Source organism: Geotrypetes seraphini, chromosome 3 (genome assembly GCF_902459505.1).
Source record: "Geotrypetes seraphini chromosome 3, aGeoSer1.1, whole genome shotgun sequence".
NCBI lineage: Eukaryota > Metazoa > Chordata > Amphibia > Gymnophiona > Dermophiidae > Geotrypetes > Geotrypetes seraphini.
This window is the reverse complement of record NC_047086.1, coordinates 381,605,197-381,624,898: the sequence shown is the minus strand read 5'-3', so window position 1 is coordinate 381,624,898 and position 19,702 is coordinate 381,605,197. Positions and strand designations below refer to the sequence as shown.

The 19,702-nt window shown below is 45.1% G+C and overlaps 1 protein-coding gene across 1 annotated transcript in view; it reads left to right on the top strand.

Moving 5' to 3' along the window:
- MSH2 (mutS homolog 2) overlaps positions 1-19,702 on the top strand; it is a 259,559-nt gene that overhangs the window by 191,970 nt on the left and 47,887 nt on the right. The window contains exon 11 of the mRNA XM_033936364.1: positions 19,047-19,144. Within this exon, the coding sequence (XP_033792255.1) occupies positions 19,047-19,144 (98 nt within the window). The remainder of the gene's footprint in view (positions 1-19,046; positions 19,145-19,702) is intronic.

Sequence of the window (19,702 nt, the reverse complement as noted above, 5' to 3'; positions counted from 1 at the left end):
TTTTTTTTTAAAAATCACACTTCTGGCTTATGGACAGTGTGGCAAGTGAATCTTCTCGTCAATCTGGCAACGACGCTAATGAATGAATGTCGGAACCAGTTTGTTTACATAAAGGCAGTATCATATGGAATCCGTACATATCAAATTTAGAACTGTAGACTATCCCAATCAAAATTTATAGGATTTAAAGTTATGGGACAAATATGTCCCTTGGTCCTGAAAGGGTTAAGACATTTTCTAATAATCCAATTTTCTGTGAATTATTTAAAAGATTTATAATCCGTTCACAAAAGCATACATAATTATAGTCATAAAAATAATGCTAAATCATTAATCAGTAGCATCTGGCATCAGTACTAAGGGTTCCTTTTACTAAGCCGCGTTAGCGTTTTTAGCTCATGCAGCATTTTAGTGCGCGTTAAACCCGCGCCACGCGGCTAGAACTAATGCCAGCTCAATGCTGGCATTAAGGTCTAGCGTGGGCGACAATTTAGCGTGCGCTATTCCGTGCGTTAAAGCCCTGATGCGGCTTAGTAAAAAGAGGCCTAAAAGTTCTGTACTCAGAATGTCATTATATTTCATATTTTATTTAATTGCATTTATTTCCTAAAAAATTTCTCATCTATCCTTTACATTTTATTTCTCTTGGTGGTGAACTTACGGATTTTATATCTTGATGAATTATGAAGACCAGTTGATGAACTATGGCTCCTTTTGCAAAGGCGTGCTAGCGGTTTTAGCGCGCTAAAATGCCACTCATGCTATCCGCTACTGCCTCCTATTGAGCAGGCGGTAGTTTTTCGGGTAGCGCGCACTGAAAACGCTAACGCACCTTTGTAAAAGGAGCCCTATGTGAACTATATGAACTGATTACATCTTTTGCTCAGTTCGGTTTTTCCACAAGATTGCACTTTACACTTTATATTTGCACTTTATAATTGTAACATAACCATTTTAGAAATAAAATGTAAGGCTAGATGAAAATTTTTTTTAGAAAATAAATGTAATTAAATAAAATATGAATTATAATGACATTCTGAGTACAGAACTTGATGAAGTGAATGTTAGAAAGTTTGTTAGAACATCCTGGTTTTTAATTTTGTGTTAATCGGTACTAAAAGCACATTGAAACAAAGCTATTTCCAAATATTTGTTCTTAAATCTTTCTTCTAAGTTTTCACCTCAGGCATCAAAGAGAATAGCATGCTCAGAGTTTTCCCCATCACTGTGTACTCTGCAAGTTATCCAGCCAGGACTTATCCCAAGTTGTTAAACTCTAATTCGCTTTGATTCTTTTTTTTTTAAAGTTTATTTTTATTAATTTGAAAAAATTATATTCATTAATTTGAAAAAATTATATTTATTTGAAAAAAATTATATTTATTAATTTGAAAAAATATCACAAGTTGCAGAAATACAGAAAGTAAAGATCATCAAAACATTGTGTATGTGGCATTACAATTATTACACTGCACAACAAAGTTTTTGCTTCCTGAACACTGCTGGGTGTTTCTTATAGAATTTTGGGTGCTGATCATGAATATTACATCAAAAATTACCCATCACGTACCATTTCAGAGAAATCTTCAATTTTGTCGTGATTTTTTCTTATATTTGGATGCAAACAATTTTTTCTCCCATAAGTGTCTTATCAACAACGGTTTGTGCCGCCTGGGTATGTCCATGCATAAAATCTAGCCAGGTTGGAAGCTGTTTTATGGAAGATGACATCCTGGGCATGTCTGGGCAGGTCTGAACGAGCTTGCGCTGTCTCACCATGCTATAATGGTGGCTTCCATACACCGATCCTGCTCATTTGGTTAATATAGATAGTCCGTGTGTGTATATAGTATCAGTATAGTAAAGTATAGTAGTATAGTAGCTGTAGCAATATAACAGTAAGTAAGCTTGATGCTATAGACGTTTTGGTGTCGGGCAATATGTCTCGTCGGTGTCGTAACAGCCGCGACACATTCTGCTATATCTGTGGGGAATATACACTTATGCCTCAGAGACGTTCGATGACTGCCCTTGTAAAGAAAGCCTATCATCTGTATTTTGGCTGCAAAATAGGTGATCAAGACAAGCAATGGGCGCCTCACATTTGCTGTGCGACATGTGCTGTTAGTCTGAGAGCCTGGCTCAGAGGTACTCGAAAGACGATGCCATTTGCTGTTCCGATGATATGGCGAGAACAGAAAGACCATGTGACGGACTGTTATTTCTGTTTGACTAATGTGTCTGGTTTCTCTGCCAAAAACAAGAAGTCAATTGAATATCCTAATCTGCCTTCAGCAATGAGACCCATGCCACATGATGACAGTCTTCCAGTTCCGAAACCACCAGAGGATTGGACCTTAGACGAACCAGATGAAGAAACTGCAGTGCAGGGTTCTAACAGTGACATTGACCCGGATTTTGAACCATCCTCATCAGGCGATCCACATCTGATAACACAGTCCGAATTGAACGATTTGGTCAGAGATTTGGGTCTGTCAAAAGCAAAAGCTGAGCTGCTAGGTTCGAGACTGCAGGAATGGTGTTTGCTATCACCAGGTACGAAAATTTCTGTGTTTCGAGACCGGCATCATGATATAACCAAATTTTTTGCACAAGTCGACAGTCTCTGTTTCTGTTGTGACATTGAAGGATTGTTCTCGGTCTTTGGTTGTGATCACAACCCGGAAGAGTGGCGTCTTTTCATTGATTCGTCAATGTTAAGCCTGAAAGCTGTTCTGTTGCACAATGGCAACGTTTATCCTTCAGTACCTGTTGGCTATGCAGCACATATGAAAGAAACATATGAGAATATGGAAATGTTACTAAAGTATGTCCAGTATACCAGGTATAAATGGAATATCTGTGGAGACCTCAAAGTCGTTGCTCTGTTACTAGGACTGCAGCTTGGCTATACAAAGTACTGCTGTTTCATCTGCGAATGGGACAGCCGAGACAGAGAGTCGCACTATTCTAGAAAGAACTGGCCACTCCATAAAAAGTTAGTTCCAGGACAGAAAAATGTAGCACATGAATCGCTTGTTGACCCGACAAAGATATTTTTGCCTCCTCTTCACATTAAACTGGGACTCATGAAGAATTTTGTGAAAGCAATGAACAAGGAAGGGGAAGGTTTTCGTTATTTAAGACAGATGTTCCCAAGAATAACTGATGCCAAGATCAAAGAGGGTATTTTTGTTGGCCCCCAGATCAGACATGTTATGAGTGACAAGCGATTTGAAGATCTGTTAGTTGGGCCGGAAAAAATTGGCTGGAAAGCCTTGAAAGACGTTGTTGACAATTTTCTGGGCAATTACAGAGCCCCAAACTACATTCAGCTGGTAGACAAACTTCTCAAAGCATACAAGAGAATGAAGTGCAATATGTCACTCAAGATTCATTTCCTCCATTCACACTTGGACTTCTTCCCCGCAAATCTCGGTGCTGTGAGTGACGAGCACGGTGAAAGGTTTCATCAAGACATAGCTACGATGGAGAAACGATACCAGGGCAATTGGAATCCGTCAATGCTTGCCGACTATTGTTGGATGCTACAACGTGATGCACCAGACACTGAATATAAAAGAAACTCGGGAGCAAAACACTTTTAATTCTGTTTCATTTAGTCGCTTGTGCGAAACGTAAACTTGACTATATATTTTATTGTCAGTAAACATAAAAATGTCTATTTCTCATAGTTCTTACGTGATGCAGTAAAACCAAAACCATATTTGAGCATACCAAGTTGGTACCTGTCATAATCACCAAAAACTTTTCAGGAATCAAGACTTAACCAAAAAATTGTTGTGCAGTGTTATCTTTCTTAGACCACAAATTTAAGAAAGGAGCGATCCATTGATTCCATGGAGAGAAATAAAACAAGAAACCTAATTATTAGGAAAGCTGACTAGGCTTAACAACCCCACTTATCTTTTAAATCCAGCTGATCGTATACCTTACAAATCTCCAGAGATCATTTTAAGGTCTAGAAAGGCTCTCAATTGTGATGGTAGAAAGAAAGTGTACTTGATCCCCCAGGTAACGAATTAAACATTTACAGGGATATGCCAAAAGATAGGAAGCCCCCCTGACTTTTTGCTTCATCACGCATAGAAAGGAATTATTTTCTGCGGTCCTGTGTTATCTTGGATACATCCGGATAAATCCAAATTCTTTGTCCTGAAAAATCTTGGTGTAAATTCTGAAAATAAAGTTTCATTATAGTTCGCTTCAATTCTTCCGTAAATCTTTAAAAACCACTCTATTTGCTAAATATTTTGGAAAATTAATTCTTTTGAAATTTTGCTGTATCTTTTCTATTTATCAATTATAATGCCTCTCTGCTTTTATTTAACTGCTGTAAACCGAGTTGAGCTTTCTTAGATTAGATTAGACCAGCCATTCTGAATCAAAAAAGTAATCGCACACTGAGGAGAATGGTGTCAGGTCAAAAGCGCGCCGGGACAAAGGCGCGCGCAGACAACTGAGCGCAATGTGGAGGTGCGCGCCGAAGAAAATGACTGTTTTAAAGGGCTCCGACAGGGGGTGTGGGGGAACCCTCCCACTTTACTTTATACAGATCGCGCCGCGTTGTGGGGGCGTTGTGGGGGGTTTGGGGGTTGTAACCCCCAAATTTTACTGAAAACTTCACTTTTCCCCTAAAAAACAGGGAAACAGTTAAGTTTCCAGTATAATGAGGGCGGTTAAAAACCCCCAAACCCCCCACAACGCCGTCGCGATCTGTATTAAGTAAAATGTGGGGAGTTCCCCAACAAAATCCCCCCGTCGGAGCCCCTAAAAACACTCTTTTTCTTCGGCGCGCGCTTCCATCTTGCGCTCACTTGTCGGCGTGTGCCTTTGTCTTCGGCGGTTTTGTCTATGAACCGAGGAGAATGCAGACGCATCCTATCATTCAGAAGCTGACATTTGTACCATCGAGGCCAAAGGGAGCACTTCCTGTGAAATAGTTACCCCCCCCCTTCAACACTTCTGCACTGTGTCATTGCACATGCTCCGTGGTTATATTCCATCTTGCTTCTTTGTCGAACATTGAGGAGACTGCTTGTGTTCCGTGGAGTCCAAGGTGGCGTTGCGAGCCAGGGGCACCATCTCTTCAAATGTGGACACACCGACCAGTGCTTGGTTACAGATGAGCCACTGCTGTATAGCTCAAAGCTATTCAAAGTACTAGTTATGGGTAAGGTCACTGAGTGCCCCACAGGTTCTCGGGGGGGGGGGGGGGAGAGGGCTCCTTTTCATTTACCCATTGAAAGCAGGTAATTTTTAAACAGACAGAGGAAAAGGGTGTTCCAGCAGAATTTTTATGTAATATTTCTAGGAGCAGCTTCCTCTGAGCCTCAATAATAATAATAAATAATAACAGTTTATATACCACAGGACCGTGAAGTTCTATGCGATTTACAATGCTTAGAAATGTTACAGATTGAGTGAATAAACAGAGTTACAGATTTAGCGACAGGTGATTCTTGCGCTCGGTTGTTAAGGACTAAGATTGAATGGGTTGGTCTCCTAAGTATTTCAGGAATAAATGTGTTTTCAGACGTTTCCTGAATTCTCCATAGGTAGCAGGCACAAGCAATTGTTCAAGGTCTTTACCCCATAATGCTGCTTGATGTGCGAGAAGATGTTGATGATGACTTTTAAATTTACAACCTCTAACCGGTGGAGAAACGAAGTTCAGGTGTGAGCTTCGCTTGTGTCTGTTGGTTGAGAAAGAGAAATGCTCCTGTGGGTTGTTAAGGCATAGTAACATAGTAACATAGTAGATGACGGCAGATAAAGACCCGAATGGTCCATCCAGTCTGCCCAATCTGATTCAATTTAAAATTTTTTTTTTTTTCTTCTTAGCTATTTCTGGGCGAGAATCCAAAGCTTTACCCGGTACTGTGCTTGGGTTCCAACTGCCGAAATCTCTGTTAAGACTTACTCCAGCCCATCTACACCCTCCCAGCCATTGAAGCCCTCCCCTGCCCATCCTCCTCCAAACGGCCATACACAGACGCAGACCGTACAAGTCTGCCCAGTAACTGGCCTAGTTCAATCTTTAATATTATTTTCTGATTCTAAATCTTCTGTGTTCATCCCACGCTTCTTTGAACTCAGTCACAGTTTTACTCTCCACCACCTCTCTCGGGAGCGCATTCCAGGCATCCACCACCCTCTCCGTAAAGTAGAATTTCCTAACATTGCCCCTGAATCTACCACCCCTCAACCTCAAATTATGTCCTCTGGTTTTACCATTTTCCTTTCTCTGGAAAAGATTTTGTTCTATGTTAATACCCTTTAAGTATTTGAACGTCTGAATCATATCTCCCCTGTCTCTCCTTTCCTCTAGGGTATACATATTCAGGGCTTCCAGTCTCTCCTCATACGTCTTCTGGCGCAAGCCTCCTATCATTTTCGTCGCCCTCCTCTGGACCGCCTCAAGTCTTCTTACGTCTTTCGCCAGATACAGTCTCCAAAACTGAACACAATACTCCAAGTGGGGCCTCACCAATGACCTGTACAGGGGCATCAACACCTTCTTCCTTCTACTGACTACGCCTCTCTTTATACAGCCCAGAATCCTTCTGGCAGCAGCCACTGCCTTGTCACACTGTTTTTTCGCCTTTAGATCTTCGGACACTATCACCCCAAGGTCCCTCTCCCCGTCCGTGCATATCAGCTTCTCTCCTCCCAGCATATACGGTTCCTTCCTATTATTAATCCCCAAATGCATTACTCTGCATTTCTTTGCATTGAATTTTAGTTGCCAGGCATTAGACCATTCCTCTAACTTTTGCAGATCCTTTTTCATATTTTCCACTCCCTCTTCGGTGTCTACTCTGTTACAAATCTTGGTATCATCTGCAAAAAGGCACACTTTTCCTTCTAACCCTTCAGCAATGTCACTTACAAACATATTGAACAGGATTGGCCCCAGCACCGAACCCTGAGGGACTCCACTAGTCACCTTTCCTTCCTTCGAGCGACTTCCATTAACCACCACCCTCTGGCGTCTGTCCGACAGCCAGTTTCTGACCCAGTTCACCACTTTGGGTCCTAACTTCAACCCTTCAAGTTTGTTCAACAGCCTCCTATGAGGAACTGTATCAAAGGCTTTGCTGAAATCCAAGTAAATTACATCTAGCATAGCAGGTTCATTTGGCACGATTTACCTTTTGTAAAGCCATGTTGCCTCGGATCCTGTAACCCATTAGATTCAAGGAAATACACTATCCTTTCTTTCAGCAACACTTCCATTATTTTTCCAACAACTGAAGTGAGGCTCACCGGCCTGTAGTTTCCTGCTTCATCCCTGTGACCACTTTTATGAATAGGGACCACATCCGCTCTCCTCCAATCCCCAGGAATCACTCCCGTCTCCAGAGATTTGTTGAACAAGTCTTTAATAAGACTCGCCAGAACCTCTCTGAGCTCCCTTAGTATCCTGGGATGGATCCCGTCTGGTCCCATCGCTTTGTCCACCTTCACTTTTTCAAGTTGCTCATAAACACCCTCCTCCGTGAACGGCGCAGAATCTACTCCATTTTCTCGTGTAACTTTGCCAGACAATCTCGGTCCTTCTCCAGGATTTTCTTCTGTGAACACAGAACAGAAGTATTTGTTTAGCACATTTGCTTTCTCCTCATCACTCTCCACATATTTGTTCCCAGCATCTTTTAGCCTAGCAATTCCATTTTTTATCTTCCTCCTTTCACTAATATATCAGAAAAAAATTTTATCTCCCTTTTTTACATTTTTAGCCATTTGTTCTTCCGCCTGTGCCTTCGCCAAACGTCTCTCTCTTGGCTTCTTTCAGTTTCACCCTGTAGTCCTTTCTGCTCATGGTGACACTGGATTATAGTGTTTAGAGTCTCAGTTATGGTTGGGACCCAGACATAAGAGTCACTTATGGGTGTTGAAATTCTGGATGTTTCTGCAAGGTCAGAACCCTGACTTCTGCAACATTCTTTTCCTTTTGAAAACGGCAAAGTGACTAAAACTGTGTCAAAAATGGCAATTCCCGAGGTTTTAATGGGAGAGCTTTGTTTCCGCCTCCGTGCAACTGGGGAGAAGAGACAAAACTGAGACGCCGAGGAGACCGCCGTACACAAGTCGGAATTTTATACTGAGCTCTGGGAGAGCACTCCATCCCGGCACCTTCCGCGAATGACATCACCCGTCTACGTGCCTGACTCGATCCTACTTGCTGTCAGAAAATAATCTATTCTAAACAAAGAAAGGGAAAAAGCTCTACATGAGCCTGAAGAATGGAATGTAATACAAATGTAAGCTTACTGCATTAAGAAAGAAAAAAAAAAATCAATTATGAGAAATTGTTTTTTCAATCTTCCTAAAAGAAATCGAATTAGGTTATGTGGTTGTCCTAGTTCTTTTTCAGCATGCAGGACAAATGTGTTTGTTTTCTGGAATGCATAGTGCTTATAGACTTATCTATAAAAGCTGAAGTGAAAAGAGCTCCACTTTAAATTTTAATGGCATGCGGTAAGTAGAAGTTTTCATAAATGTATTTATGGATAAGAGGAGAGCTCCTTGAATTTTAACCTCATAAATTGTCCCAAATAGATTTGCCACCTTTTTGTTCAAAGCAAGTTACATTTTGAACTGTAATTGTCCAGTCTTAATATTAAAATTCAAACTGCCCGACCTTACGTTGCTGGCTGTCAGTATTTTCTGTTGGCCTAACCAATGTCAGCAGATGCCTATAGGACATTATATCAACCTGACTCTGGAATGTTGACGCAGATAGACCCTAAATGCTCCTGCACAGAATCCATACATTAAGCATCCATCCAGGCTGCATTGTTTATCAAGAAGGTATGCTACTTGCATGGGCCAAAGAAGCCAGAAAGACTAATTCCATCTTACCATTCCTGTAAGTGTCACACCTTCCTTATCAATTAAGCTTACCATTGTTTCAGTTTACAAATTATAAACAGAAAGATACTGGGAAATACAATAGATTCTATGTTTAGAATAATATTCCAATCTATAAAAACTTCCTCTCTGGAACATTTCTCTCTCTTTCTAACCTTCCAACATTTCTCTCTCTCACTAACCTTCCAATCCGTTTCCGATCTGTGGGCGATTGGAGGCAGGCCGACCGATTCACCAACCATCTTCATGCAAATGGAAGTGATCGGAGGCATGCCTCCATCCGACGACACGGATTGCTGGGTAGCGATCCCGACGCATGCGCAGACCATCTACTTTGCCTGTAGATGGCCTGTGCATGCGTTTGCTGTCTGGTTTTTTTGTTTGTTTTACTCGCCCCGACGTATCCCTTTCTGCCTTCCTTCCCCTTCTTGCCTCCAGCTCTGTTCAACAGTTTTACTTTTTTCTTTTTCTTCGCAAGCCCGTGGTTTTAACCTGCTTTAAATCCGCAGGTTAAAACCATGGGCTTGCACTGCGGGGACGAGCAGGAGATCGGGGCTGAGAGCAGAGAAGCAGGGCAGAGAGCAGGGTGGCAGAAGGCAGGGCAGTTGGAAAGGACCTGAGCAGTCGCTTATTTTGCATCGGTCAGTCCAGTCGGTGTCCCTTTTTTTTTTTTTTTTTAGTGAATCGCTGCCTGCCTACATTTGAATGCCGTTCTCCCTCATTTGCATGCACGGATTGGAATTGGATCAGCACAGAGGAAAATCGGGTCGCAAACCAATCGGTACATGATCGGTTTGCTTAGTAAATCTAGCCCTTAATCTCTAATCCCTTATCTCTCCTGCCTTTCCTCCAAAGTATACATATTGAGATCTTTAAGTCTGTCCCCATATACCTTATGATGAAGACCACACACCATTTTAGTAGCCTTTCTCTGGACAGAGTACATCCTTTTTATATATATATGGTATGATATCAATCATTCATAGCTTTTGCTAAGTCGGTCCAGTGAAATTTTAATGTTGGCAGTGTTAGCAGCTCCACACAAGGTGGTGTTATGCAATTTTCAAAGACATTTTATAGCCATGAAATTATTATTCTGTTTGTGCAACATTTCCTGGGAAGAAAATAGTAAAATTATCTGGCTAGTAAATTGTACTTCACTGATCTGTTAGGTTGCCATCGACTCGTGTTCAAGACCTAGCGACTTGATGATATCAAGTTTTCATGGCAGAATATATCTAATTCAATCCTTAAGTTTTATATACCGGGTCTTTCCCCGAAGGGGACTTGATCTGGTTCACAAAATTAGCCCCAAAGGGTAGGAGAAAACAATAATTAAACAGGAGTACACTTCTCCCTTCATACGGTTTCGATTATTCGCAATTTTTTGGCTGCTGACTCCGCCCCCTAAAAACATCACTACGGTTTTTTCCTTTTATTGTACAGTATTGATAAAAAAGTTTATCACTTACCACTACTGTACTGTAACTCTGAAAATCACTGCTTCCATGCTTTCTCCCAACTCCATCTGCTGCCATGTTTCCCAATGTGCACTCATGAAAACGCAGCTTCCCAGCATCCCTAGAGAGAAAGTTTTCTTCCCAGCATGCATGAAATTGCTGGTTGGCTGCCCAGAAATCGCTGAAAAGTTGAAAAGTTATTCGCGGTTTCAATAGTAAAAACGGTGGCAGATTCCTAAAACCGCGAATAACATATTGAAAAGTTATTTGCAGTTTTTTCATATTCACGCCTATATCCGGAATGCATCCACCGCGAATACGGAGGGAGAAGTGTACAAACAATTACAATCCTTTATTCATTGGTTAAGAATTTCTTAAACAAATACATCTTCAAAGTTTTCCTGAAACATGGCAAAGAGGAAAGGGATCTAATTTCTGAAGGAAGGTCACTCCAGATTTTTACCAAGGCAAATGCCAAAGCGTTGGGAGAGCCTACCTAAAGTTCGAATACCTCTAATAGATGGGAATACTAATTTAAATTTATGTATTCTTCTAGTAGAGAAGGGATGTTGCGAATTGAAGAAAAGTGTAAGTAATAGGGAAAAAATCCCATCTAGACTTTTAAATACCACACTAGCACATTTGAACTGAACCCTCCATTACACCAAAAGCCAGTGTAACGCCCTCAGCAATGGAGTGACATGATCTCATCTTCTCTTACCAAAAATTAACTTGGCAGTCGTATTCTGAATAAGCTGCAATCTCCTTGAATTGCCCTTACTTAAACTGATGTAAAGAGAGTTTGCATAATCCAGATGAGCTAATATAATAGCACGGCAAAATGGTGCTGTTGGAAAAAAAACCAACGTACCCTCCTCAATGTCCGTAAACTAAAAAAAACGTTTTTTTCGATACAATATTAATTTGATTAGTCAAAGAGAGAGTAGAGTCCATTATCCCAGGACAAGCAGGCAGCATATTCTTAACGTATGGGTGACATCACCGACGGAGCCCCGGTACGGACCTTTTTAACTAGAAAGTTCTAGTTGGCCGCACCGCGCATGCGCGAGTGCCTTCCCGCCCGACGGAGGAGTGCGTGGTCCCCAGTTTCTTCGTTTCCGCGGAGCGAAGAAGTCGCATGTATTTCAACGGCCGTTGAAATTATTTAGTTTGCCTTCCCGCTCGCGTATTTTTTCCGAATTTCTTCTTTTTTTCCCTTTGGATTACTTTATTTTTCCTTTAAAAAAAAACAACTCGTCGAGTTTTCTTTATTTTTTCGAGCCGGCCCCGGTGGGGCCTGTTGTCACCATACAAGCCTCCGGCTTTGATTTTGCGGAGGCCGTGTTTCCCTTCATGCCCCCTCAACCGGGTTTTAAGAAGTGCCAGCATTGTGCACGCCCAATCTCTCTCACAGACCCGCACAATTGGTGCCTCCAGTGCCTGGGTCCAGAGCATCGGGCTGACACCTGCACCCGCTGTGCTACGCTTAAAAAGCGCACTTTGAAAAATAGGCAGATCCAGCAAAATATTTTGTTTGGTACCGGATCTGCCATGGAACCTGCCGCGAAGTCGACGGCACCCCAAAAGTCGGCACCGACGACGTCGACACCACCGGACCCTTCCTCGGGGTCGTTGGGCCCAGGTAAGCCGGCTAAGAAGCCTTCCACTTCCCTCGAGCGCCCTCCTGCCACGGTTGCGACATCGGCCCTTCCGGCACCGCACCGGCCCCGCAAACGCTCCGCTCCGATCTCGGTGAGTGCCTCATCATCGGCCTCCTCATCGCCGGAGCGTAGAGCGGCACCTATGGTACCGAAGAAGAAAAAAACGGTACCGGTGCCTCCCCTGGATGACCGCATCGCAGCCATACTCCAAACACAGTTACAGGAGCAGCTGCAACAACAACTCCAACAACTGTTGCCGGCGTTGCTGGCACCGCACCTTCCGGTACAGGACCGGTCCGAGCCTCGCACTGTCCCATCGGTGTCGACCCCCTCGGTACCGATTAATACCTCCATGCCGGTGCTCTTGGCCGAAACACCTACAGTGCATACCCGTGCTGCTGCCGACCCTGTCCGGTCCCAGGAACGACATCGGTCTTCCTCACCCGGTACCGCCTCGGTGCGCTCAGGCAAATCTCTCTCAAAGACCTGCCATGCCGAGCCCTCCACGCCGATGTCCAAACGTACGCACCCCGACATTAGGGACCCAGACTTGTGGGAAGACTCCCCTCACGGTACCGAAGAGGACGCTTCGTCAACCGACGAAGAACCCTCCATGACCGACACCGTCTCCAAACCGGAGCAATGCTTTTTCTCTAAATTCCTTAGGGAGAATGTCAGCAGCTCTTTCCATCCCCTTAGAGTCTGACTCTAAGAAGTCTCAGGCTTTCCTCGATGCCCTAGACTTTGAGCAACCTCCCAAGGAATTTCTAAAGTTGCCCGTCCACGACATCTTACGGGAAACTTTCTATAAGAACTGGGAGACTCCCCTCACTGTTCCCGGAGCCCCTCGTAAATCGGATAGCTTGTACCAGGTTATTCCAATCCCAGGGTTTGACAAACCTCAATTGCCCCACGAGTCCCTCCTGGTGGAATCTACTTTGAAAAAATCTCAGGGTTCCAGTGTATATGCCTCCACCCCTCCTGGCAGAGAGGGAAAAACCATGGATAAATTTGGTAAGCGCCTTTTCCAAAATGCCATGCTAGCCAATAGAGCCAACAACTACACCTTCCACTTCTCCTTCTACATGAAGCATCTGGTGCAACAGCTCTCCTCCTTACAGAAATATCTTCCTGAACGTAAGGTCCCTCTTTTCCAGCAACAAATTTCCAGCCTCCTCCAACTCAGGAAATTTATGGTTCGCTCCATCTACGACTCATTTGAGCTGACCTCTTGCGCATCTGCCATGGCGGTGGCCATGCGCCGTTTGGCATGGCTGAGAGTCTCTGACCTAGACATTAACCACCAGGACCGCCTGGCTAACGCACCTTGTCTGGGCGATGAACTCTTCGGAGAGTCCCTGGACTCAACAACCCAGAAACTCTCAGCACATGAGACCAGGTGGGACACTCTGATCAAACCTAAAAAGAAGACTCCACCTGCTCGTCCCTACAGACAACAGTCTTCTTACCAGCGTAGGTTCTCGGCCAGACCTCTCAACCCGCCTCAACAACAGTCTCGCCGTCCTCGCCACCAACATCAGACTCAGGCTCACCCACAGACTCAACCTGCCAAGCCTCTTCCTTCATCTAAGCCGTCTCAACCCTTCTGACTCTTTTCTCCAGAGCATAGCCATTCTCCCACCATCGCTACCTCTCCCTCAACCTATCGGAGGACGTCTTCAGCTTTTCCTCAGCCGTTGGGAGGTCATCACTTCGGACCAGTGGGTCCTCAACATCATTCGCCACGGCTACTCTCTCAACTTCCAGACTCTTCCACCAAACCATCCTCCCGTAGAGTCTGCTTCTCACTCCTCCCAAACCCCCCTCCTCCTGAGGGAGGTCCAATCCCTCCTTCTCCTCAATGCCATCGAAGAGGTACCTCCGGACCAAAGGGGTCAGGGATTCTACTCCCGCTACTTCCTGGTTCCCAAAAAAAACAGGAGACCTTCGTCCCATCCTCGATCTCAGGGACCTCAACAAGTGTCTAGTCAAAGAGAAGTTCAGAATGCTCTCCCTAGCCACGCTTTACCCTCTTCTCTCCCACCACGACTGGCTATGCTCCCTAGACCTCAAGGAGGCCTACACTCACATCCCAATCCATCCGACTTCACGTCGCTATCTACGGTTCCAGATACAGCATCATCACTATCAGTACAAAGTGCTACCCTTTGGCCTCGCATCATCGCCCAGAGTGTTCACCAAGTGCCTTATTGTGGTGGCGGCCTTCCTCAGGTCTCACGACCTTCAGGTGTTCCCCTACTTGGACGATTGGCTGGTGAAAGTACCTACGTCTCCGCTTGTGCTACAAGCCACTCATCACACCATCTCGTTCCTCTATCTCTTGGGTTTCGAGATCAACTACCCCAAGTCGCATCTGCTTCCCACACAGCGACTTCAGTTCATTGGAGCAGTTCTCGACACCACTCTAATGAGGGCATTTCTCCCCTCCGACCGCCATCGAACTCTGCTCCACCTCTGCCGTCAGGTGCTCCTTCATCACTCCATTCCAGCTCGACAGATGATGATCCTCCTGGGCCACATGGCCTCGACGGTCCATGTACTTCCTCTGGCGCGACTCCACCTCAGGACACCTCAATGGACTCTGGCCAACCTATGGTCACAGACCACCAATCCTCTTTCTCATCCCATCTCTGTGACATCGTCTCTTCGGCAATCTCTTCAATGGTGGTTGAACTCCTCCAATCTTTCCAGGGGTCTACTCTTTCATCTACCCCCTCACTCCATGATCATAACCACAGATGCCTCCCCTTATGCGTGGGGAGCCCACCTGGGAGATCTTCGCACCCAGGGACTCTGGACCCCTCAGGAGCGTCAGCATCACATCAATTTCCTGGAACTCAGAGCCATGTTCTATGCTCTCAAAGCCTTCCAGCACCTTCTCTACCCTCAGGTCCTTCTCCTGTGCACAGACAACCAAGTCGCCATGTACTACATAAACAAGCAAGGCGGCACCGGATCTCCCCTCCTCTGTCAGGAGGTCATCCGCATCTGGACCTGGGCCACGGCCCACAGTCTCTTCCTCAAGGCTGTCTATATCCAGGGCGAACAGAATTCCCTGGCCGACAATCTCAGCTGCATCCTTCAACCTCACGAGTGGACCCTGGACCCTCCCACGCTCCGCTCCATCTTTGCTCGCTGGGGCACTCCGCAAGTGGACCTCTTTGCAGCTCCTCACAACCATCAGCTGCCCCAGTTCTGTTCCAGACTCTTCTCCCCTCATCGTCTAGCCCCGGATGCATTCCTGCTCGACTGGACGGGTCGGTTCCTATATGCCTTTCCTCCGCTGCCTCTGATGTTGCGGACGTTGTCCAAACTCCGCAGGGACAGAGCCACCATGATTCTCATCGCTCCTCGGTGGCCTCGCCAACACTGGTTCTCCCTCCTGCTTCAGCTCAGCTCCAGGGAGCCCATTCCTCTTCCTGTGTTTCCTACTCTACTTACACAGCAGCATCAGTCTCTACTACATCCCAATCTGTCCTCGCTCCACCTGACAGCTTGGTTTCTCTCGGGCTGACCTCTCCAGAGAATCTGTCTCAGCCTGTCCGTCGTATTTTGGATGCTTCCAGGAAACCGGCCACCCTCCAATGTTACCATCAGAAGTGGACCCGGTTCTCCTCTTGGTGTCTCCTTCATCATCACGATCCCACCTCATTGGCGGTGGAAACTGTACTGGACTATTTGCTCTCTCTCTCCGACGCTGGCCTCAAGTCGACCTCAAACAGAGTCCACCTCAGTGCCATCACTGCGTTTCATGAGCCTATCCTCGGAAAACCTCTTACAGCTCATCCCCTGGTTTCCCGGTTCATGAGAGGCCTCTTCAATGTCAAACCACCTCTGAAGCCTCCTCCAGTCGTCTGGGACCTGAATGTGGTTCTATCAGCCCTCATGAAACCTCCGTTTGAGCCTCTTGCCACAACTTCACTCAAATTTCTTATGTGGAAGGTGCTTTTCCTCATTGCCATCACCTCTGCCAGGAGGGTTAGTGAGCTGCATGCACTGGTTGCCGACCCACCTTTCACTGTTTTTCACCATAACAAGGTGGTTCTGCGTACCCATCCTAAATTTCTGCCTAAGGTGGTCTCGGACTTCCACCTCAACCAGTCCATTGTATTGCCTGTCTTCTTCCCTAAGCCCCATTCCCATCCTGGGGAACAGGCGTTACACACGCTGGATTGTAAGCGTGCCCTTGCATACTACCTTGACCGTACCAGGGCTCACCGCTCGTCTCCTCAGCTCTTTCTGACCTTCGATCCTAACCGTCTAGGTCGTCCTGTCTCTAAACGGACGCTTTCCAACTGGCTTGCTGCCTGCATTGCGTTCTGTTATGCTCGGGCCGGTCTCTCACTGGAAGGTACTGTCACGGCCCACAGGGTCAGAGCTATGGCTGCTTCTGTGGCTTTCCTCCGCTCCACGCCCATCGAGGAAATCTGCAAGGCTGCCACTTGGTCCTCAGTTCACACGTTCACTACTCACTACTGTCTGGATGCCTTCTCCAGACGGGATGGACACTTCGGCCAATCTGTGTTACAAAATTTATTTTCCTAATGGCCAACCATCCCTCCTCCCTCTCTGTTAGCTTGGAGGTCACCCATACGTTAAGAATATGCTGCCTGCTTGTCCTGGGATAAAGCACAGTTACTTACCGTAACAGGTGTTATCCAGGGACAGCAGGCAGATATTCTTACGTCCCTCCCTCCTCCCCGGGTTGGCTTCTTAGCTGGCTTATCTTAACTGGGGACCATGCACTCCTCCGTCGGGCGGGAAGGCACTCGCGCATGCGCGGTGCGGCCAACTAGAACTTTCTAGTTAAAAAGGTCCGTACCGGTGCTCCGTCGGTGACGTCACCCATACGTTAAGAATATCTGCCTGCTGTCCCTGGATAACACCTGTTACGGTAAGTAACTGTGCTTTATAGAAGTAGATTGCTGGGCCTTCTGCCCAGTATAAATTTGATGTTGCCGCCGTCGTCGCATCAGACGCGATCGTCTGCCTCCAGTTCTGCCCTTCTGCTGCTGTCCAGATGGTACATTGTTAGTCTGACATCTCCACGGAAACCTGTCCACCTTGGGAGGCCCAGTGGCACGACAAGCCCATGTACCATGCCTGCCCAAAAGGACAGTATACAAGTTAGTCCTTCTACTTGGTCAGTGTTCAAAAAACAGTAAGATACAGGCGTCTACTCTGTTTTGAATTCTACTCTAATTATATCCTCTTTCAGACTGTGAGGAACCACAAGTACTAGGGGTCACTCAGAGAAATTGAAAGGGGACAGGTTTAGAACAAATGCTAGGAAGTTCTTTTTTACCCAGAGGGTGGTGGACACATGGAATGCGCTTCCAGAGGTTGTGATAGGCCAGAGCACAGTACAGGGGTTCAAGGAAGGTTTAGATAGGTTCCTAAAGGATAAGTGGATTGAGGGGTACAGATAGAAGCAGAGGCAGGTTATAGAAATGGTCAGGAACCACTTCACAGGTCATAGACCTCATGGGCCGCCGCGGGAGCGGACCGCTGGGCGCGATGGACCTCTGGTCTGACCCAGTGGAGGCAATTTCTTATGTTCTTATTACTCTGTATAAATATTCAAGTTTCTCATTTCTCTATGATCCATATTTATTAACAATTCAATTTGTTAATGTATCTGAGGCAGTAATTCTGCGTGAAGAGAGATATTTAGGGTTAGATTCTATAAGAGCCGCCTAAAGTAAAGCACCTAAATATTTTCTCTGGTTTGTTTTAAATCTACTACTTAGTAGCTTCATCGCATGCCCCCCTAGACCTAGTGTTTTTGGAACGACTAAACAATCGATTCACATCTACCTGTTCCACTCCTCTCAGTATGTTATAGATCTCGATCATATCACCCCCGAACTGTCTCTTCTCTGAGCTGAAGAGCCTCAGCCACTTTAGCCTTTCCCTTTAGGGAAGTTATCCCTTTCCTTTTATCATTTTAGTTGCCCTTCTCTGTACCTTTCTAATGGCGCTATATCTCTTTTGAGATAACGGCAACCAGAATTGCACACAGTCCTGCCTTTGTGTGGTAGCCCACTGCTGCCTAAGTTCTGAACATCAACTTAACCGGCTCTTTGTTAGTTGGCATAAAACGAATATTGAATGCCAAAGCACGGGAATAACATCAGTGGGAGGCAGTAAAATGCTCACCACGGCTGTTTGAATATTGACCCCTATGATATTCTGTTATAAAAGAATATAACAGAGTAAATATGCTCTCCTTTTATATTCTTCCTCTAACCACCTACTATTAAGAAGATAAGAATTGCCGCTGCTGGGTCAGACCAGTGGTCCATTGTGCCTAGCAGTCCACTCACGTGGCGGCCCTTAGGTCAAAGACCAATGTCCTATTTGAGTATGGCCTTACCTGTGATGTTCTGGTTCAGCAGGAACTTATCTAATCCTTTCTTGAATCCCTGGAGGGTGCTTTTCCCTATAACAGCCTCCGGAAGAGCGTTCCAGATTTCTACCACTCTCTGGATGAAGAAGAACTTCCTTATATATGTATGGAATCTATCCCCTTTTAACTTTAGAGAGTGCCCTCTTGTTCTCGTATCAGAGTCCAGGTGTTGGAGTAGATAATTTTAGTTTTGGCATGTATGCTTGTTGTATGGGGGAGGTTGTTTGTTTGTTTGTTTTTTTTTCCATATTTACACTTTAATGGTGAAGACCAGATTTGGAAAGGGCAGCTGATATAGCTTATAGGTAGACTATGCGCTTCATTCTTAGTTCCTGGAATGTTCTGTGCCGCTCCAGTCCAAGAGCTATAAAAAGCAAAGTTCTCCAGTTACACGTTTCCAAATTTGATAGTTTCTTTTTTTTTTTTTTAATGTTCCCTGAGTATTAACAAAAAATAAATTCAATTTTAATCTGGTATTGATTTGTGTAGAATGAAAAGGAAATGACAGTAATGACAAAACACAAAAATGCATGTGTTCTAGAATAGTAGTAGAGACTATGAAATTAGATGACTGATATGTTTTTATTTTGATTGCAGCAAGCTGAGCTCTTTCAGCGAAGACTATGTCAAATGTAGAGAAGAGTATGAAGAAGCACAGAATGCTATTGTGAAAGAGATCATTAATATTTCTTCAGGTAAAGAGAAACACGCAGTTTTTTCTTGTAAGCACTGGGAAAAAGGGTTCACAGTCATTTGCGCGGGGGACAAAGCCGCGCCGACATTTGAGCCAGACAATTGGGTTCAAGACTCCAGCTTGCCGCTGGAAAAGTTAATTTTAAAGAGCTCCGACGGGGTGTGTGAAGGGGGAACCCCCCACAGTTCACTTAATAGTGTTTGCGCTGCTGTTGGGGGGGGGGTTGGAAGGGTTGGAACCCCCCCATTATAGAGGAAACTTAACTTTTTCCTGATTTATTTTTTTTTTTAGGTAAAAGTTAAGTTTTCTGTATAATGTGGGGGGTTGTACCCCCCCAACGGCATCACGAACAGTATTAAGTAAAGTGTGGGGGGGGTTCCCCATGCCCCCCCTTAGGAGCTCTTTAAAATTAACTTTTACAACGGCACGTTGGAGTCTTGCGCGCAATTGTCTGGGACGAAATGTTGGCGCGGCTTTGTCCGGCGCGCTTTTGTCCCGTCACGGGACAACGTATGGTACATTAAGTTTCTGTTCTGTTTGCTTTGCCTGTGTAAAATCT